At 32.5% G+C, this 22,902-nt stretch overlaps 4 protein-coding genes and 1 pseudogene across 4 annotated transcripts; 3 read left to right on the top strand and 2 right to left on the bottom strand.

Moving 5' to 3' along the window:
- The first annotated feature begins 1,084 nt into the window (after positions 1 to 1,084).
- LOC106420803 (calcium-binding protein KIC) lies at positions 1,085 to 1,862 on the top strand. The gene has a single exon (XM_013861653.3). The coding sequence runs from the start codon at positions 1,233 to 1,235 to the stop codon at positions 1,740 to 1,742; it is 510 nt and encodes a 169-aa protein (XP_013717107.2). The 5' UTR covers positions 1,085 to 1,232; the 3' UTR covers positions 1,743 to 1,862.
- Positions 1,833 to 4,388, bottom strand: LOC106420804 (annotated as a pseudogene).
- Positions 4,389 to 8,229: 3,841 nt separating this feature from the next.
- Positions 8,230 to 9,730, top strand: LOC106420763 (pollen-specific leucine-rich repeat extensin-like protein 1). Its single transcript, XM_013861607.3, has one exon. The coding sequence runs from the start codon at positions 8,362 to 8,364 to the stop codon at positions 9,451 to 9,453; it is 1,092 nt and encodes a 363-aa protein (XP_013717061.1). The 5' UTR covers positions 8,230 to 8,361; the 3' UTR covers positions 9,454 to 9,730.
- Positions 9,731 to 10,070: 340 nt separating this feature from the next.
- LOC106420764 (cytochrome B5) lies at positions 10,071 to 11,200 on the top strand. Its single transcript, XM_013861608.3, has 4 exons — positions 10,071 to 10,309; positions 10,428 to 10,543; positions 10,645 to 10,711; positions 10,803 to 11,200. The coding sequence occupies exons 2-4, from the start codon at positions 10,466 to 10,468 to the stop codon at positions 11,060 to 11,062; spliced, it is 405 nt and encodes a 134-aa protein (XP_013717062.1). The 5' UTR covers positions 10,071 to 10,309; positions 10,428 to 10,465; the 3' UTR covers positions 11,063 to 11,200.
- A 1,511-nt stretch (positions 11,201 to 12,711) lies between these two features.
- On the bottom strand, positions 12,712 to 14,771 carry LOC106397489 (cytochrome P450 78A6). Its single transcript, XM_013838076.3, has 2 exons — positions 13,598 to 14,771; positions 12,712 to 13,457 (listed from the first exon to the last, which is right to left on the bottom strand). The coding sequence occupies exons 1-2, from the start codon at positions 14,561 to 14,563 to the stop codon at positions 12,840 to 12,842; spliced, it is 1,584 nt and encodes a 527-aa protein (XP_013693530.1). The 5' UTR covers positions 14,564 to 14,771; the 3' UTR covers positions 12,712 to 12,839.
- Positions 14,772 to 22,902: the final 8,131 nt, after the last annotated feature.

Genomic DNA, 22,902 nt, shown 5'->3' on the forward strand with positions numbered 1-22,902 from the left:
TTAAAAAAATTGTTTAAGGGGCAAAGATATTAATTCGATCAATAATATAAATTTTATTTTTCATACGATATTTTTTAAATAATTTTCATATAAATTTACTCTGCGCAAGGTGGAAGGCTTATCCTACTTATCATGCTGTATAAGAGATCTTGACTTATTCGCGCATGCTCGCTTTATACGAATAGAAAGATGTTTTATTTAGTCTAAAAATCGAAAAGTAGATAGTCCCAAAAAATAAGAACAAGTCTCCAAATTAAAAAGTGGTAATCTTCTTGGAAGATTAGAGGTGGTTGGACACACACAAAAAAGAACTTGATAGTCCCAAAAAAATAATTCTGATTACTTACCAAGGTACGATTGTTCCAAAAGAATTTAAATATCTGTGCTCCATTCCATATATACTGAAAAAAATTCATTACTACTTATTATTTGTGGCGTAAGCATGGTTTTTACATCTTGTATCACTCACCAGAAGAACACATAAAAACTAGGGATTAAAGTTGTATTGGATAAATCAAACAATAATGGAGTTTAGATGTATAAGTTGATTTTAGTTTTATATTCTATAGTTTAATGTGACTTTGATATTTCAGTCTCTCTATTAGTTTATGTTATCAAAGGAATCTACTGACACCAATTTTACATCCAATAGCAACAACGTAACGAAACGGCATGGTTTTTAGGACATGTTTTAGTTCAATTCTAACTCGGCCCTATGAAATTCTTTAGAGGTATAATTAACAGAAATATCTTGAATTATCTTATTTTTTCCTTTAATGATCGTTTTACCTAAAGTTACTTGTACATCAACGAATAATATATAACGACATCTCAAATCAGTTAGCTAGGACTAGGACGGAGAAAGAGACAAAAGAGTTGATATGTCGTTATCATTGTAAGAGAATCCAATTCATAAACACGACACTACAACAAAAAAAACAAAAAATCTAGAGATTTGACAGAAGAAATCAAGAAAACGAAACTTCTGCGAAACTTGCGTACGTATCTCTTATCTTTCCTTTTGATGATAATAATAAGTTAATAACTATAAGAGTTGGAACAAGTCGGATTCATGGCCCATTCGAAGTTTCTACGAAGCTACCTAATAACCAGGTGTCTTCGTTAACAACAAAACGCATCGTCATGAGATGGAATCACAGCCGTTCATTTCTTCAACTCTCACAATCCAACGTCGATAGTTTCAAGAAGAGAGTTTATAGACCACACGATTTATGTTCAGACGTGACAACCACATCTGTACACATAGTCCAACTCACACTTTGTATATCTACCCCCATTGCACTCAAATCAAAACAGTTCACAAAATTTCTTCTCTCCTCATGGAACCGCCAAGCAAGAAACCTTTTGTAGCTGCTACTACGAAGATGGAGACCGAATACGAAGATATGTTACCGATCATGGCGGAGAAAATGGACGTAGAAGAGTTTGTATCAGAGCTATGCAAAGGTTTCAGTTTGCTAGCGGATCCACAGAGAGATCTCATCACAGCTGAGAGTCTAAGGAGGAACTCAAGGGTGCTTGGGATTGAAGGAATGAGCAAGGAAGATGCACAAGGAATGGTTAGAGAAGGAGACCTTGACGGAGATGGTGCTCTTAACCAAACCGAGTTCTGCGTTCTCATGGTTCGGTTAAGCCCTGAGATGATGGAAGATGCTGAGACTTGGCTGGAGAAAGCTATTAGCCAAGAACTCAACAATCACAATCACTCTTCTCTGCCTTGATGAAGAAGAACCTTTTTTTCTTGTGTATTCTCTTTCTTTCTCCTAAATTTCTAAATGTTTCTGAATATTTTAAGGCCCTGAACAATTGAATGGTTAAAGAGAGAATCCAATCTTTTGTCATTTATTGTCATTATAAGATACTAAAACTTGAAGCACATATAGCAGAAAGGCAAGTAGTATTAGCAACTGGTGAAAACTCGTTCTAACACACTTAGTTCTAGTGACAGACTAACATAGAACAACACCGCAACCATTGGGAGACTCATTGCAGAACAACATCTTCAACCTCTTGCTCTTTGAATAGGAGACCGGCTGTTAAAACACACAAACAGACAAAATGTCAAACAATTATAGAAAAAAATATCATTAACGGTAATTTAAACAGTTACAAGCCAAGTGTTGTTGTTACCTCCTGTATCTGTCATAACCTGGGCTTCTAGCTCTACCATAATCTGGTTCCTTTCGAATTTACTCTTAACACTAAATCATGGTACAACAGATTAAACAAGAAACGCCGAATAATAGATCAAACAGTTCACTGTAATCCTCTCAATCAAAACCATAACTTTCTATGTATCCTCCTCATCGCCAGAAAGAGTTAAAAAAAAAAAAAAAATTGAGACTGTTTACCAGACTTCATGTCAACTCGCTTGACTCTCCCGTACTTGCTAAACAACCGTTCCAGCTCCGAGTGGCGAGTCTCATACTCAAAATTCCCCACGAACACCGGCCTCATCCAATTGCTGCAACACCAGAACTAATCAAACATAAACAAAATCGAAAACGATCAGATCATGTATAATTGTCACAGTATCGTATATAATCGAATTATCGAAACTTCTACCTTGACGAATCTCAGGAAGCAACGAGCAAGAAAAAACCTTAGATGACGACGACGACGCTCGATGGAGATGAAGAAGACGGAGAAGCTTTCAAAATGCGTGAGTGTTATTAATGACCACTACGATCATTATAATTTTAGTCCACACGTTTATAAAATTTCAATAAATTTTTAATTGGCTTTTGTTGTAACTGGCCCATAATTCAAAAATCTGTTAAAAAAAATAATTTGGGATCTCTTTTCATTACAGCAAAAAAACAAAAAAGCATAACACTAGAAAAAAAAACAGTGACATTCTCAACTCTCATAGCCAATATAATTAATCCACGTGGCTGTTGACTATTAAAAATTTAATCACTACTGTTCTCTCGAGCCACATCCAACAACGACTCAGACTTCCTACTACTTTTTATTCTCAATCCAGCTTCCTCAGCTCCTTCACCGCCGGCGAGTTTCCTCCTCCCCCGCAAAGAGGACCACTCACATCTCCGCCATCTTCCGCCGTTGATCTTCTCGATCCGCTTTCGAGAATCAAACGCCGTCCAGCTCCTCTCCGGTGGTCTCCGTCAGTCTGCATAGCATTGATGACATGCTTCAACGCGCGAGTAGGCGAACTTCGGTTCGCGATCATCAGCTCTCCGATCTCTGCGGGACTCAGAGACGCGCCGTTCTGGAACCATCCCTTCCACCTGTGGGAACAGCTTGTGCTCTTTCACGCCTAAGTAGCTGTTAGCTAACGTTTTAAACGCAGTGGATGTGAACGTCGACCCGGCCCGGTCGGAGCAAAGCCGGGTCGATTTGTTATTTTCCCGCCATCGTTGACGTTTTTCCCGGAACGTTTTTCGTTGACGTTCATGAACAGCTTCAGCTCTGTGTTCCTCTGTTCAAGCTCATCAGTCACTCTGTGTATATGCTGGAGATAAGGACCGAGAATTCTCCGTTTATCGGCTTTGCGAATCTTCAAAACAAAACTCCTTGTTCCGTCTTTGTTGTACCAACAAACTCTTGCACCGAGAAACTCGTCTCCAACGATCTGGTTCCGGTCTAAGTGGAGGATGATCTCGTTTGACTTTTTTTCGGTGAAGAGGTTGGTGAAATCTGAATCCTCGATGGAGCTCAGAGAATTGAGATACGAGTACACTTTCATGTAGAGATGATTTTCTTGCAAGTTGTCGTTGAATTCCGGAACCTTATAGGACTGGCAAACATGGAACACATCGACCACTGTCCTCCACCATTTCTTCACCATGTAAATCAAACCAGTTTTGAATAATACAATCCTAGCCAAGAACAGAACAATCCCCACCACAATCAGCCAAAGAAACAAATACCATAAAATCATTCCCATTGAAGATAGAAATATGAATTACTCTCCTTTCCAAAACTCACTCAGCTGGAAGATCGTATATATATATACTGCTAAAAATGAATCATACTCGGACAATATAAAAATCAATTGCATGTTCTGAGAATTGTGATAGAAATTAGAAAATAAGAGACTGATTATTTTGACGGATGTTCAGAGAAAAATATTAAGAACACTCGGAGAAAGCCGTAAAGGAAGACAATAAATATTTATATATTAAAAATGAAAGAATATTTACTTTCACTTATTTTGACATGTTCAACAAGTCACTTTGCACTAGTGATGACTACTGGTAAGATTTGGTTACAAGAAAAAAAAGAAATAACAAGATTTTTCTTTTAGTTTAAGTTTTGATATTTTGTATACGTTCATGAATCACTTAATTAAAATCATATCAAATATGTATATTATACAAATGTAGAATATGGATTGATTCTAATGGCGAGGAGATTAAAAATTATGTACATTCATGACTTAGTAAGAATAGAAAAAAAAATTAAAAGTTCATGAATGAAAAAGTCGGTTTAAGATATGTCTTTTACTAATTCTAATAATCTGAAATAAATTCGCTAATTAAATTTCAAACATACTTTTGAATGTGGTTTCATTTAACCAATTGTTAACCGATTGCAATGTGATTATAACTAATTTTCCATAAAACTATTTGTAAAGGTGAAACTACTAATAGTCTTTAAAAATTATAAACATGAATACAAAGTTTGTAAAAGCAAAAAGCAGAAAAAAACACACATGATGATCTAGTGATCACACATCAAATACTACTAACGATGTTTATGTTATGACAAATCAAGTTTCAAAACATTAAATTAATATATTTATATTATAAAAATGTCTAAAACTTATCTGTATATATGCATTATACAAAAGATTTAACTATATGTAGGAGGATGTATTTGGTATGTCAACTGAAATATCATTTGTTGTAAACTATTAGTTTTTTTAATTATTATTATCATGACTCATGGCCAACAAAATTGTAAAGTCAACTTGAGTAAGAAAAAATAACAATTGTTTAAGTTTATTCTTTTGGCTAATATATGGTAATTTAATTGATTACTCGAATATTAATATTCCACATATAACAATCACAATGAGAATCAAATAATTCACTTAAGAAGCAAGCTAAATTAGTTTGTCATTTTTCTTTTAAGTTGTTTAAAATTATGAGGTCGACACAAGATGATTAAAGTAATCTTGATTAATATATAATGTAATAAGCCGCATAATCCTTTGCCGTTTTGAAGAGTTTTATTTGATAAATGATAAGTAACTTGTAAATGTTTAATATAGTCAGATGATTATTATATAGATGATCGGATTTGATATTTAAGTTTTTAAGAGATACTGAGAAAGGCTTATATCAAAAGACATAATTTGTACAGTTAATGATCCATGATTAAGCACAAAAGCTTAGTCTCCACTACCAACTAATATATACCAAGAAAATATTATATCTTCATTTTTTTTTACATTTAACAATTATCTGGAATAGCTACATATTGTATCCTGCAACAAGAATAATGCGTTCAGTGGACCCTTGATGCCGCTATGCATTTTTCTTAGCCTATTTTGTATGCAACTCCAAGCAACTAAAGTTTGATTAACTAGTAATGAGCCAAAAAAACTAAGTTTGATTAGCTAGTAATGAGCAAAAATGGTCTTGTTTTTTTCTAAATAATTCATTGCTGCATTATGCTCATTGTTTGATATAGAGGGTAATTTTTAATGCTGACAAATGAAAATGGCTAATTCCAAATTAGTTACAAGTTACATTAATACTAGTAATTATTACATTCAATGGAAAGAAGATGTCTCTTTTCTTTCTTCTAGTACATGCTGTATTTTCGATATTTTATCAGTTTTCAGCTTTTGCTTTACATGTTCTGCACTAATCTATTGTCTGTAAAGCTGTACCAATTGAAACGTCATCGGGGTGTGCATTCATCATGATTCTATGATCTTTCCTCTTCACACTCGTTTTTAAATAGAGCTTATTAATCAGGTTAAATCGATGTTAGCCAAACTAAAACAACACACTTCCACCAAAATTCTTATAGTTTTAGTGAAACATAAACATATAACATATACAAATATATTAATGAATCTTGAGGTTCTTATTTTCAAAACTCTTGGTCTACTCCAAGTTTGAAACACGCACACCAAAAAAAAACCACTGGGACTCGTTTATTTCTGTTTTGGCATATCTTTGCATGTGCTGCCACAATAAAATAGGGAATTAATGTATGCTCACAATATTATATTACAGACTTGTATAACATCAACGTGTTTATTCACATATAATCCCGACTAAACCATTCCATGTGCTTGGGGATTTTGACAATTCTAAACAAAGAAAACGTGTTTCGAACTTTGAAGTAATAGTCTTTCTTTGACGTTGACTTAAATAGTAAAGAAATTCGTTCGATAAACCTATATTATTATCTGACTAATAAGCAAGACGAACTAATAAAAGTTGAACAAAAATCTGTCGTTTACGCTATAAATGAAGGCATGCGATGATGCGAACTTTATAATTTGCCCCATTAGTGTAACGTCAACTAATAATACAAGGCCATTAGATGCAACATAGCATGGGCCTTTACGCAAATGATTTTTTTTCTTCACTAACCTAGTGCAATGGTACATGTTGCATCAATGAATAAGAAAGTTAAAAGGTCCAAGTGTCTTGGCATCATTTGAGCGATGTTCTGAGACCTATTATGAAAGGCCCAACAGTATTTAGACGTCCCAAGAGTGTTTCGACGTTCCAATAATGTTTCTCCTACTGTCCAATTGTAAAAGACATTTGATGTTGTTGTTGTTGATTCAGTAAATGTGTTGTTTGCCAAACTTCGCTTCGTGTTTATAATACCTTCACCTCCAGGTTCGTTCTAAGTCGATAGAACCAGCATCTTTAATCATGTCTACATCTTTAAGCAAACCTACCTTTTAAACATTTGAAAACGCAAGAGGACAATGAGTTGCCTTTTTTCAAAAAAAAAAGAGGACAATGAGTATGGCTCTATAGCTGTCAATGTATTTTATCTTATCCTTTGATGGTCCCAAAAGCATATCTAAGGTTCAATATACATCAACCTAAGTTAGACGTTGAGGTAGATCATGTTTGTATTTTCTTCTTTACGGGGCCATCAAAATTTCATCTTCACAACATGGATTATTATTCATCTTTGCAATAATTTTTCATGTTTTCCTTATTTAATCATATATAATGACTTAGTAAAATGCAAAATAACTGAGTAGGGGTTATTGATTGTTGTATTTTAATGGATTTGAAAATCCAAACTAAATCTAGTGTTATTGGTTCTATGATTTTCAAATCTGTATTAAAATCATGTGTTATTGGTTTAATGATTCAGAAATTCTGTATCAAATCAAGTGTTATTCAATCGTACGGATTTACTAATATATTTGATTTTATAATGGATTTGAATGGATTTGTTTGGATTTCTTAGTTAAAAATACAAAGATTCAAATCCGAACGAAAACCTCCGGATTTGCATATTTTACTTAGATTTATAAATACTATATGGATTTCTAAATCAATCAAAATATATAAACCAATAACACCCCCATCTGTGATGCTATACTTGAAATGGGTACTTCTATGCCAAGCACAGCCTATAATACATTCTGAATGAAAGAATTAGTGGCTCAGGCTCAGAGTAGTGACCAATACATTTCACAAATTTAAAATTTAAAATTTATGAATATTAAAAGAAAAGCTGAAGAAGATGCTTAGCACAGAAATACTTTCTACCGCTCATCAGTATTCGATGTTTGGTTTCTGAAGCTTCCCTTTCCATTTATATTTAATAATCCTTGAATAAAAGCTACGTTCCTCAAAAAATCAACCTAAATGAAATAATATCAACCGTTCGTACAAATAAGTATAAGGTTTGTTATATAATATAATTTTTAGTCGTCAAATCGATAGTAGAGGAGAATATGGGAATAATTTGTGACTCAAACCAGTGGAGAAACATTAATCTCTTATTATTAAAATATAATGGAAAGGGAATAATTTGCAACTCAAACTGGCACCACTATCAATCTTTTAAAATGAAATTAATTTAACCAAATAATGGAATCTAAATTAATCCATTAACGGTGAAAATTAAATTACAGGAGAGAAGCTTGGAAATGACACTTAACGATTGATACCAGTCGTAAAATGTGGTTCTTGCAAGCTGGAAATCTTATTGCATGAATCCGATACCTTTCTTCTCCAGTTACTTTTTTTTTCTTTCACGTTTCTGGTACTTAGCTTTTATTCAACACACTCGTCTATATATACGTTTTGTTTCATATCATAATTATAACATTGTGATTTCACACTAATTAATAACATCTTACATTTCATACTGAAAATAATGTCCAACGTGCGTCCATGGTTCCGTCTCGCTAGCATCGCTAGGCCCACATCACAAGGCTCAAGCGACCCACCTCCTCCTCCTCCACCTCAAACTCGACAAACCCCTAGCCGTCAGGTTGTAGTCAGACAACCGGCGAAACAACCGTCACCTCCACGTCAGCAACAACCTCCTTCGCCTCCACGTCAGCAACGACCTCCTTCGCCTCCACGTCAGCAAACTCCTCCACCTCCACCTACTCAGGAGCGGTTCCCGTATCATTCACCGCCGAGCCGCCACATGTCACCACCGACCCCACCAAAAGCTAAGTCTCCGTCACCCCCACCGCCACCTCCTCGGTCGTCATACACACCGCCACCATCTCCCAAGGAGGTTCAAGAAGCCTTTCCACCGCGAAAACCAACTTCACCACCGAGTCCAGCTCATTCGACTAGGTCAACAAAATCTGAACAAGAGAGTTTTCGAAAGGTACCATCACCGAGACCACTCTCTCCATACTCTCTCCCACCTCCTCAGTTACATTCCGAACGCCAAACCACTCAGAAAAACATTCTCACATCCGAGAAAACAAGCCAACTCCAAGAACCAAACCATCATAACCAGAGCCATAACCATCAAGGCAACAACACCAATAAGACTCATCATAAGCAACCTTTGTCTGATTCAGAAAACATAATGGGCACACGAGCCATCACCATTGCGGGGCAAAACAAAGGTGCTGTTATGGAGATCCTACGATCTCCTTCAAGCAACAAAACCGGAGGAGCAGGACCACATTCCTCTAGGGGTTTCCACGGCACTGGAGAGAAGGGACGGCGACTTCAAAGCAGTAGTAGCAGCAGCAGCAGTGATGAAGGAGAAGGGAAGAAGAAAACTACAAAGAACCCTAATAATAATGCCAATAGTAATAATCTCCCGATGAAAGCATTTATGAACAGTAACGTTCAGATGATAAACAACTCTCTTGTTTACAACTCGATGGCTACTCATCACGATCCCGGTGTTCATCTTAGAATCTCCCGTAAACCTGGCTCTGGCAATGGTTTCGACGTGAAGGATTACGGTAACAATGACGGCGGATACACCAACTGAGAAAATAAAATTTCATTCTGAAAAGGAAAATAAAACCAAAAGAAGGTTAAGGTTTTTGGGTTATATTTACAATAAATTCAATTTGCTAAAAAAAAATAGAGAGAGAAAAAAAAAAGAATAAGAACAAAAATGAGTGGGGTTAGTGGTTTATGATTCTTCTCTAAGCTTTTTATAACCTTCACTCATATTGGAGGCTTTGATCCGTTTATTGAAACGGAGTACTATATAACTTTGTAACGTTCTTTTGCCAAACAATAATCATGAAATCGTTTCATCATATGATAACTGTCAGATAGGCCCATATTATTATCAATTACCAACTTCTTTTTTTTTCGATCAAACAACTTTTTTTCCTAAGGATAAAATCCACCCAATGATACTTCAATGATAAAAGAGATTTCTAAGTTGAAAATCTTTATTGCGTTATTGGGCCTGATGAGAAAAGTCTCATAAGTTTAAACAAAATAAACAATGATGCTTTAATTGTTTTGAGAAAAATAAAACGTGAAGAACTTCACCCACCTACCTGAGGTGGCTGACCACTTTGAGCATATTCTTCACGTTTCACCATGGTAGGTGCCCTTTATTTCAACTCCTTAAACTAGCTCTAGCTGTAAATAAATACGTTATAGGTAAGGTATTGAAAAGGGTTAAAATATAAGTTGCTTCGTTCCCCGTCCATCTTCAAGAGCTGATAATAAACTATTTATTTACCCTCTTCTCTTACAGTTCCGAAACAAAAACAAGACTGTAATTTTATTAGAAAAATCAAGAAATAACAATATTCAAGAACTTCACAACTTACAATATAAACAGAAGGCGTGAGGTCTAAGAAGTTGCGCACTGTTGTATATTGGTTCGTGCTCGTAGAAGTTTCCCTTTACCATCTTGCTTTCTTGATTTTGTTTCAGTCCAATGAAACCTTTTTTTTTTTTTTTTTTATGAAACCTTATATAAAGGTCCTCTGTTTTCAGGTTTATTTCTAGCCGGCAAGAGCATCAGAAAGTAATCAATGGCCAAGCTTATCTCGTTTCATGATGTGGCTAAACATAAGTGCAAGAATGATTGTTGGATTCTCATCCATGGAAAGGTCTCAACCAAAACTAAATCCTCCAAATCGTCTATTTTAGTCATCTACCATATTTATATTTTTAGTCATCTACCATATTTATAAAACAAGTGAATCCACAGGTTTATGACGTCAGCAGTTTCATAGACGAACATCCCGGCGGTGACAATGTTCTCCTCGCCGTCACCGGTACGTACAAGTAATCATTGGTTTAATCCGGTTCGGTTTTTTACTTTTTGTCGGTTTTTTAATAATTTTGTGACTTATCTGGAAAATAAAGGAAAGGACGCGTCCACTGATTTTGACGATGTGAACCATAGCAATGAAGCGAAAGAGACGATGAAGAAATATTATATAGGTGACGTTGACAAGTCAACTGTCCCGGTGACGGCGAAGTATATTCCACCGTGGGAGAAAGAATCTACAGCTGAAACCACAAAAGACGAATCTGGAAACAAGATGCTTGTATACTTGGTTCCTCTCTTGATTCTCGGCGTTGCTTTCTTTCTCAGATTCTACAACAACAAGCAGACAACTTAAGAACAAATTGAACAATTATGTTGAGACGTGAGAGAAAGACCCATCGCAGTGTTTCATAAGGTTGTATTATTATATAGGTTTTGTGTGTGTAATAATGGCCTTTTCTTTGGCCCATGAATGGTGTTTTATTTATCTTTATGTGACTGAGCCGTAGCAATTAGGCCCTTGTTATATCTCAATAGCATGGGCTGTGTTACTATCATTAACTATATAAACAATCAACTAGACAACATGAATGGTTGTGTTACAAAAAATAAAAAAGACAACATGAATGGTTATCTAATGAAAATGGGCGTGGCATACTAACATGCATTGAGTGGTAGTAATTCGTATTATGTTGTATACACACATATGTATAAAAACACTAAAGAAAGAGAACGCATGACACATTTACAACTTTGGTAAGGAAGAAGGAATGAGTGTAATATATAAGAAAACGATCTTACTATATTTGCATAATATACACGAAACGAAAATGAACTTACTATATTTGTGTAATATACAAGAAAATTAACTTACTATATATATATATGTTTACCGAAGATATGAAAACAACACATTCTGTATTTCTAACAAAAACTTTCCACATGTATGATGTATCAGCCTTTATATTGTCTGTTGATTTCTTTGGCACTTTAAAGATACAAAATTTGACGAATCTTGATGTTTTTATTTATTTATCGTTTCCATTGAACTTATTCGATTTCATAATGTAAATGATTATTTATATAATTCGTTTACTTGTTCTTGTGTTGCTGTTGTTTTCATGGATAGTACTGGGTATTCGAATAAAAAATCCCTAAAAAATATGAGAATATTATTCTTTGGTTAATATTTGCTGTCAAGAAATATAGTTTTATTTTACCTTTAAAAATCGTAGCGGGTATTACATGTGTTATTAAAAAAAGGGTTAACGATTCCAAGATTGTGTATACTCTGAAAGATAGTTCACCATAATCACGAAATAGATTTGATAATTTTATATTAGATTGCAATCTTAAGTAATAATTTATTCCACATGTATCAGCCTTTATATTGTCTGTTATTTTTTGGCATTTTAAGGATATAAGGAGTGACGAATGTTTTTTATTTATCATTTCCATTTGAACATATTCGATTTCATAATGTAGATCGATATTTATATAATTAGTTTACTTGTTCTTGTGCTGCTGTTGTTTTCATGGATAGTACTGGGTATTCGAACAAAAAATATGAGAATGTTATTCTTTAGTTAATATTTGCTGTCAAGAAATATAGTTTTTTTTTATCTTTAAAAATTGAAGCGTGGATTACATGTGTTGTCAAAATGGGTAAACAATTCCAAGAGTATGTATAACATGGAAGATCGTTCACCGCAACCACGAAATAGATTTGATAATTTTATATTAGATTGCAATCTTCAATTACAATCCAATTTATTCCAAAATTCTGTTAAAAATAAATGTGTAAGTTGTTTAGTAGATTAGGAGAGTTTTTTAGGGTCAAACACCTGCGGGTTGGGTTACACATAATCCGCTCAGCTAAAGAATGGGTTAGGAACACATTCTAGTATTATAAACCCAAGCGGTTTATGGTGAATGTTTTTCTTATACTATAGGATTATACTAATTACTAAAATAAACTGCTGTGTACCAGTGTACCTATAGAAATTTAGAACACAACTATAAATTATTTTTCATTGTATTTACAATAGTAGAGACACATCACTCACCTTTCACCAGCCTCACAAATCACAACACACGCACAAAAACACCTTACGCATGAAAATATTAAAATCTTAAGTACGTCTACGGCGCAGTTTAGCAGCAAGAGGATTAGCCATCTCACATGAAAGCCTGAGTTTCTCAGATAAGTCAACGCCGTTACCATCTGACACTCCCCATTCAAATTCGTGTAACAGCGTCGCGGTCCAGAACGTAACGGTTGTCAATCCAAGATTCTTCCCAGGACAGATCCTACGACCAGACCCGAAAGGAGCTAGTCTCAAATCCGACCCAAGAACCGAGAACTCCACCTCACCTTCTTTCGTCACGAATCTTTCGGGTCTGAACTCCAAAGGATCGACCCACACGTGTGGATCATGCGCTATTGCCCACATGTTCACCATTGCTGTGGTCCCTGCCGGAATAAAACGACCATCAACGATCGTATCTGTTATGGCCAAACGGGCCCATGAAAGAAGTGGGCCTGGTGGATGCATTCTCAGGACTTCTTTCACCACAGCCGTCAGATATGGAAGTGAAGCCAAGTCAGACTCATCTACAGCTCTTGATTTTCCGACCACCAAATCAAGTTCACTCTGAATCGTCGATTGAATATCTGGATGAAGCACTATCCTAGCTAGGATCCACTCGATTAAAACCGCTACAGTGTCCGTTCCTCTGAATATCATCTCCTGTGACAATAATATAACCAGAATAAATGCGATATGTAGAATCTGTTAATACATACTTCAGTGCTTTATTTATCTTAGCACATGTCACATTCCGTCTATAAATTTCATGTTATATAGGACTTTATATAAAATTTAATTACCCAAAGAACGGCGATGATGTCCGGGTCGGATAAATGATCAGAGCCATGCAGGGAGAGCAGGACGTCCACGAAATCACGAGGTGTGTCACCGGTTTGATTACGGTGCTCGGATATAATCCGGGATACAAACCGGTTTACCTTCGGTACGAGTGCGGAACATCTAGACCGGATTCTCTGTGGATCAAATTCCAATAACCAAGGAAGGTGATCGGTCCAATTCAATGTTCCGAGCAAATCATAGCCTTCTTCGACCAACTCACGTAACTCACTATGGTCTTGATCAAGTTCGTACTCTTGTCCGAAAACAGAGCACATCATGTTGTTAAGCGACGCCGTTTTGAGCAACTCACGGACAAAACAGACGCCGTTAGTGCTCTGTTTCTCAAGAAACCCCACCACTTGGCTAGCGATCACTCGCCTCTGTGTTTCAGCACGTTTGATTTGTTTCGGACTAAAGAGATGGTTCGAAGCGATACGCCGCAGAGTTCGCCAGTAAACACCGTGTGGTGCAAAACCAATCGCCCGGTTGAACATCAGAGAGTAAGCTGATTCCTTAACCGGCCGGTCAGCAAAAACAGGGCTATTCAGAATCTCTTTAGCAACGTCGGGATTGCACGTGACGATCACGCGTGTCTCGCCTAAGCTGAAAGCTAAGAGCCGTTTGGCTCCGAATCTCTCCGCAGAGTCTGCGATTCGGCGGTGAGCTAGAGTGCTGGACATGAGAGACATGCTTCCCACGAAAGGGAACCCTCTTGGACCGGGGATAACCGTACCGGTTTTGTTAGTTAACCGGCGTGAGAGGAATTTGCCCCATGCAGGTCCACCGGGATAGGTCCAGAAGAACAAAGAGATGGCAAGCCATACGAGTACTATGGCAAGGAGAGAGAAGGCGAGATTAGTTTGGCTTAGAACGGTGCATTTGGACAGAAGGGCAAAGACTAAGGAGCTTTCGAGTTCGGTAGCCATGGCTGATCAAAGGAAATTAGATGAAGAGAAAGGGGAGAGAGACTAAAGGAGAGTGTATTTTGGTTGTGGGGCTTAAAGATCAGCAGATGGCTTTGGTCTTTATATAGATAATAATCAGAGCTCACAAAACTGTTATTTTGTAAAAAAAATATTCAATCTTCTTTGTATATGTATGATTTCCTTTAGTATATTTAATTTACATGATTTTTAATTGTATATTGTGTAGTTGTGTGTTATTTTATTGTCCCTCTCTATGTCAAGAATGTGTTCTTTTTTTTGTTGTCATCATCAAGAATGTGTTCATTGTTCTATATATATGTATATTAAAAATCATTCCATACATAAAATACAATCAATTAAGTTTTCTGAATTTTTATCATAAATCTCATCTTTCACACACACACACATATATATATGGCGAAAATCTAATATTTTCCTAGTTGTTTTGAAAATGCCTATTCATATGCAAAGTTTCAAAAGTAATAATTTGATTATTTAACCCTTTATTAGAAGGTTTTAGTATTAACATATAAATTAAGAAAGGTACTTTTTTACAAAAAGCACCCGATTACAATAAATTTCTAACCACTTTCTACATTTGTATTAATGTATGTTAAACTCTATTTCATGGTATATGGGCGTCGTTATAATTTTTTATCAATTAATTTAGTAAAAATTCATAATACTCCCTAAATAAGTGGAATAACCACTATAAAATCGTTATTTTCTTGAAAAATGGAGACAACAAAGACTCAAAATCTCTTTCAACATCATCTTATGTTAGTGCAGGATGCAAGTATGCAGTAAAACAATATTGTCAGATTTTTTGAAATTTTCTCAAAATCTATGTGTTAACCCCTACAAAAACATTGAATTTTGGTAAATGTTTTATATACTGAAGCCTATAATCTTTAGTGTTGTTTTAAATATTCTAACAACATTCTACATTTGTATTAACGTATGTTAAACTCTCTTTCACGGTACATGAGCATCGTTCAATTTTTTTCTTATAAATTAATTTAGTAAAACTTCATATACTCCCTAAATTAGTGGACTAACCATTATAAAATCGCTATTCTCTAGAGAAATAGAGACAACAAATGTTCCAAACCTCTTTGACCATCATCATATATTAGTACATAAGGCAACTATACAATAAAACAATATTGTTATATTTTTTGAATATTTGTCAAAATCTATGTGTCAACCCCTACGAAAATTTTGAGTTTTACGTTAAACGCTCTATATACTGAAACTTATACTTTTTATTGTTGTTCTAAATTTTGAAAGGACATTTTAAATTTGTATTAATGTATGTTATAACTCTATTTTATGGTATATGGGTGTCGTTATAATTATTTATCAATTAATTTAAGAAAAACTTAATAATACTCCCTAAAACGGTGGAATAACCACTATAAAATCGTTATTTTCTTGAAAAACGGAGACAACAAAAGCTCCAAATCTCTTTCAACATTATCATATGTTAGTGCATGATGCAAGTGTGCAGTAAAACAATATTGTCATATTTTTTGAAATTTTCTCAAAATCTATTTGTTAACCCCTACAAAAACATTGAATTTTGGTAAATGCTTTATATAATGAAGCCTATAATCTTTAGTGTTGTTTTAAAATTTATAACTACATTCTACATTTGTATTAATATATGTTAAACTCTCTTTCATTGTTCAATTTTTTTTTATAAATTAATTTAGTAAAACTTCATATATTCCCTAAATTAGTGGACTAACCTTTATAAAATCGCTATTTTCTAGAGAAATAGAGACAACAAAGGTTCCAAACCTCTTTGACCATCATCATATATTAGTACAGGAGGCAACTATGCATTAAAACAATATTGTTTTATTTTTTTTATTTTTTCTTAAAATCTATGTGTTAACCCCTACGAAAATATTGAGTTTTACGTTAAACACTCTATATACTGAAACTTATACTTTTTATTGTTGTTCTAAATTTTGTAACGACATTCCAAATTTGTATCAATGTGTTTTATAACTCTCTTTTATGGTATATGGGCGTCGTTATAATTTTTTATCAATTAATTTAGTAAAACTTCATAATACTCCTTAAATCGGTGGAATAACCACTATAAAATCGTTATTTTCTTGAAAAATAGAGACAACAAATGCTTCAAATCTCTTTCAACATCATCATATGTTAGTGCAGGATGCAACTATGCATTAAAACAATATTGTCACATTTTTTTAAATTTTCTCAAAACCTATGTGTTAACCTCTACAAAAATATTGAATTTTGGTAAATACTTTATATACTCCTTATAATCTTTAGTGTTGTTTTAAAATTTCTAACCACATTCTAAATTTGTATTAATGTATGATAAATCCTCTTTCATGTTACATGAACAACGTTCAATTTTTTTATAAATTAATTTAGTATAATTTCATATACTCCCTAAATTAGTGGACTAACCATTATAAAATCGCTACTCTAGAGAAATGGAGACAACAAAGGTTCCAAACCTCTTTGACCATCACCATATATTAGTACATGAGGCAATTTTTCATTTAAGCAATATTGTTATATTTTTTGAATTTTTCTCAAAATTTATGTGTTTACCCCCTACAAAAATATTGTGTTTTACGTTAAATGTTCTATATACTGAAGCCTAAAGTTCTTAGTGTTATTTTAAAATTTCTTAACCACATTCTACATTTGTATTAATGTATGTTAAACTCTCTTTCATGGTATATGAGAATCGTTATAATTTGTTATCAATTAATTTAGTATAACTTTATAATACTCCGTAAATCGGTGAAATAACCACTATAAAATTGTTATTTTCTTGAAAAACGGAGACAACAAAAAATTCAAACCTCTTTCGACATCATCATATGTTAGTGAATGATACAAATATGCATTAAAACAATATTGTCATATTTTTTGAAATTTTCTCAAAATCTATGTGTTAACCAACCCACTACGAAAATGTTGAGTTTTACGTTAAACGCTCTATATTGTGAAACTTCTACTTTTTATTGTTGTTCTAAATTTTGTAACGACATTCTAAATTTGTATTAATGTATGTTAAACTTTCTTTTATGGTATACGGGAATTGTTCTAGTTTTGATCAATTAATTAGTAAAACTACACAATACTATCTAAATCAGTGGAATAACCACTACAAAATCGCTATTTTCTTCAAAAACTGAGACTATGCATTAAAACAATATTTTCATATTTTTTGAAATTTTCTCAAAATCTATGTGTTAAAAATATTGAATTTTGGTAAATGCTTTATATATTGAAGCCTATAATCTTTAGTGTTGTTGAAAATTTCTAACCACATTCTACATTTGTATTAATGTATGTTAAAATCTTTTTCATGGTACATAAGCATCGTTCAATTTTTTTTTATAAATTAATTTAGTAAAACTTCATATACTCCCTAAATTAGTGGACTAACCCTTATAAAATACCTATTCTCTAGAGAAATGAATACAACAAAGGTTCCAAACCTCTTTGACCATCATCATGTATTAGTACATGAGACAACTATGCATTAAAACAATATTGTTATAATTTTTTATTTTTTTCTCAAAATCTATGTGTTAACCACTACGAAAATATTGAGTTTTACGTTAAACGCTATATATACTGAAACTTATACTTTTTATGGTTGTTATAAATTTTGTAACGACGTTCTAAATTTGTATTAATGTATGTTAAACTCTCGTTTAAAGTATATGGAAATCGTTCTAATTTTTTATCAATTAATTAGTAAAACTTCATAATACTATCTAAATCGGTGGAATAACCACTACAAAATCGCTATTTTCTTCAAAAACAGAGACAACAAAGACTTTAAACCTCTTTCAACATTATTATATATTAGTACGAGAGGCACTATACATTAAAGCAATATTGATATATTTTTTGAATATTACCCAAAATCTATGTGTTAAACTCTACAAAAATATTAAATTTTGGTAAATGCTTTATATACTGAACCCTATAATCTTTAGTGTTGTTTTAAAATTTCTAACCACATTCTAGATTTTTATTAATGTATACTAAACTCTCTTTCATGGTACACGAGCATCGTTTATTTTTTTATAAATTAATTTAGTAAAACTTCATATAGTCCCTAAAATAGTAGACTAATCATTATAGAATCACTAATCTCTAGAGAAATGGAGACAACAAAGGTTCCAAACCTGTTTGACTGTCACCATATATTAGTATAGGAGGCAACTATGCATTAAAGCAATATTGTTATATTTTCTGTTTTTTTTCTAAAAATCTATGTGTTAACCCCTACGAAAATAATGAGTTTTACGTTAAACACTCTATATACTGAAGCCTGAACTTTTAAGTGTTGTTTTAAAATTTCTTAACCACATTCTGCATTTGTATTAATGTATGTTAAACTCTCTCTCATGGTATATGAGAATCGTTATAATTTTTTATCAATTATTTAAGTAAAACTTCATAATACTCCCTAAATCGGTGGAATAACCACTATAAAATCACTATTTTATTGAAAAATAGAGACATAAAAAGCTCCAAACCTCTTTCAACGTCATCTTATGTTAGTGCAGGATGCATGTATGTAGTAAAACAATATTGTCATATTTTTTGAAATTGTCACAAAATCTATGTGTTAACCCCAACAAAAACATTGGATTTTGGTAAATGCTTTATATACTGAAGCCTATAATCTTTAGTATTTTTTTTTTAATTTCTAACCACATTCTAATTTTGTGTTAATGTATGCTAAACTCTCTTTCATGGTACATGAGCATCGTTCAATTTGTTTTTTAAATTAATTTAGTAAAACTTCATATACTCCCTAAATTAGTGGATTAACCGTTATAAAATCGCTATTTTCTAGAGAAATGGAGACAACAAAGATTTCAAACCTCTTTGACCATCATCATATATTAGTGCAGGAGGCAACTATGCATTAAAACAATATTGTTATATTTTTTTATTTTTCTCAAAATCTATGTGTTAACTTAGATTTACATTAAACGCTCTATATACTGAAACTTATACATTTTATTGTTGTTCTAAATTTTATAACGACATTCTAAATTTGTATTAATGTATGTTATAACTCTATTTTATGGTATATGAGAATCGTTCTAATTTTTCATCAATTAATTAGTAAAACTTCATATATAATACTATCTAATCGGTGGAATAACCACTACAAAATCAACATTTTCTTCAAAAACGGAGACAATAAAGAACTAAACCTCTTTCAACATGATCATATATCAGTGTAGGATGAAACTATGCGTTAAATTTTTTTTTCATAATTTTTGAATTTTTTTCATAATCTATGTGCTTTATATACTAAAGCCTATAATCTTTAGTGTTATTTTAAAACTTATAACCACTTTCTACATTTGTATTAATGTAAGATAAACTCTTTTTCAAGGTTCATAAGCATCGTTCAATTGTTTTTAAAATTAATTTAGTAAAACGTCATATACTCCCTAAATTAGAGGACTAATCATTCTAAAATCGCTATTCTCGAGAGAAATAGAGACAACAAAGGTTCCAAACATCTTTGAACATCATCATATATTAATACAGGAGGCAACTATACATTAAAGCAATATTGTTATATTTTTGAATATTTCTCAAAATCTATGTGTTAACCCCTACGAAAATATTGAGTTTTACGTTAAACGCTCTATATACTCAAGCCTAAACTTTTTAGTGTTGTTTTAAATTTCTAACCACATTCTACATTTGTATTAATGTATGTTAAACTCTCTTTCACGATATATGGGAATCGTTCTAATTTTGTTATCAATTAATTTAGTAAAACTTCATCATACTCCGTAAATCGGTAAAATCGCTATTTTCTTGAAAAAACGGAGACAAAAAAGACTCCAAACCTCTTTCGACATCATCATATGTTAGTGCAGGATGAAAATATGCATTATAACAATACTGTCATATCTTTTGAAAATTTTCTCAAAATCTATGTGTTAACCTCTACAAAAATATTGAATTTTGGTAAAAGCTTTATATACTGAACCCTATAATCTTTAGTGTTGTTTTAAAATTTCTAACCACATTGTACATTTCTATTAATGTATGCTAAACTCTCTATCATGGTACATGAGCATCGTTCAATTTTTTAAAAATTAATTTAGTAAAATTTCATATAGTCCCTTAATTAGGGGACTAACCATTATAAAATCGTTATTCTCTAGAGAAATGGAGACAACAAAAATTCCAAACCTCTTTGGCCATCATCATATATTAGTACACGAGGCAACTATACAATAAAACAATATTGTTATATTTTTTGAATATTTGTCAAAATCTATGTGTTAACCCCTACGAAAATTTTGAGTTTTACGTTAAACGCTCTATATACTGAAACTTATACTTTTTATTGTTGTTCTAAATTTTGTAACGACATTCTAAATTTGTATTAATGTATGTTAAACTATCTTTTATGGTTTATGAGAATCGTTCTTATTTTTTATCAATTGATTAGTAAAACTTTATAATACTATCTAAATCAGTGGAATATCCACTACAAAATCACTATTTTCTTCAAAAACGGAGATAACAAAGGCTCTAACCTCTTTCAACATCATCATATATTATTGCAGGATGCAACTATACAATAAAACAATATTGTCATTTTTTGAAATTTTCTCAAAATCTAAGTGTTAACATCTACAAAAATATTGAATTTTGGTAAATGTTTTATATACTGAACCCTATAATCTTTAGTGTTGTTTTAAAATTTCTAACCACATTCTAGATCTGTATTAATGTATTCTAAACTCTCTTTCATGGTACATGATCATCGTTCAATGTTTTTTTAAATTAATTCAATAAACTTTCATATACTCTGTAAATTAGTGGATTAACCATTATAAAATCGATATTCTCTAGAGAAATGGAGACAACAAAGGTTCTAAACCTTTTTGATCATCATCATATATTAGTACATGAGACAACTATGCATTAAAGCAACATTGTTATATTTTTAGATTTTTTCTCAAAATCTAAGTGTTAACCCGTACGAAAATATTTAGTTTTACGTTAAACGCTCTATATACTGAAGCCTAAACTTTTTAGTGTTGTTTAAAATTTTCTTAACCACATTCTCCATTTGTATTAATGTATGTTAAACTCTCTTTCATGGTACATGGGAATCGTTATAATGTTTTATCAATTAATTTATTAAAACTTCATAATACTCCCTAAATCAGTGGAATAACCACTACAAAATCGCTATTCTCTGGAGAAATAGAGACAAAAAAGGTTCCAAACTTCTTTGACCATCATCATATATTAGTACAGGAGGTAATTATGCATTAAAACAATATTTTCATATTTTTGAAATTTTCTCAAAACCTATGTGTTAATTCTCTACAAAAATATTGAATTTTGGTAAATGCTTTATATACCGAACCTTATAATCTTTAGTGTTATTTTAAAACTTCTAACCACATTTTAAATTTGTATTAATGTATGTTAAACTCTTTTTCATGGTACTTGACCATCGTTCCATTGTTTTTTAAAATTAATTTACTAAAATTTCATATACTCCCTAAATTAGTGGATTAACTATTATAAAATCGCTATTCTCTAGAGAAATGGAGACAACAAAGGTTCCAAACCTATTTGACCATCACCATATATTAGTCCATGAGGCAATTATGCATTAAAGCAATATTGTTATATTTTTTGAATTTTTCTCAAAATCTATGTGTTAACCCCTACGAAAATATTGAGTTTTACGTTAAACGCTCTATATACTGAAATCTAAATTCTTTTGTGTTGTTTAAAATTTTTTTTAACCACATTCTGCATTTGTATTAATGTATGTTAAACTCTCTTTCATGGTATACGAGAATCGTTATAATTTTTTATCAATTAATTTAGTAAAACTTCATAATACTCCCTAAATCGGTGGAATAACCACTATAAAATCGTTATTTTCTTGAAAAATAGAGACAACAAAGGCTCCAAACCTCTTTCAACATTATCATATGTTAGTGTAGGATGCAAGTATGCATTAAAACAATATTGTTATATTTTTTGAAATTTTTTCAAAATCTATGTATTGAATTTTGGTAAATGCTTTATATATTGAAGCTTATAATCTTTAGTATTGTTTTAAAAATTTTAAGCACATTCTAGATTTGTATTAATATATGCTAAACTCTCTTTTATGGTACATGAGCATCGTTTCTTTTTTTATAAATTAATTTTGTAAAATTTCATATACTCCCTAAATTAGTTGACTAACCATTATAAAATCGCTATTCTCTGGAAAAATGGAGACAACAAAGGTTTCAAACCTCTTTGACCATCAT

This window comes from Brassica napus, chromosome C4 (genome assembly GCF_020379485.1).
Source record: "Brassica napus cultivar Da-Ae chromosome C4, Da-Ae, whole genome shotgun sequence".
Taxonomy (NCBI): Eukaryota; Viridiplantae; Streptophyta; class Magnoliopsida; order Brassicales; family Brassicaceae; genus Brassica; species Brassica napus.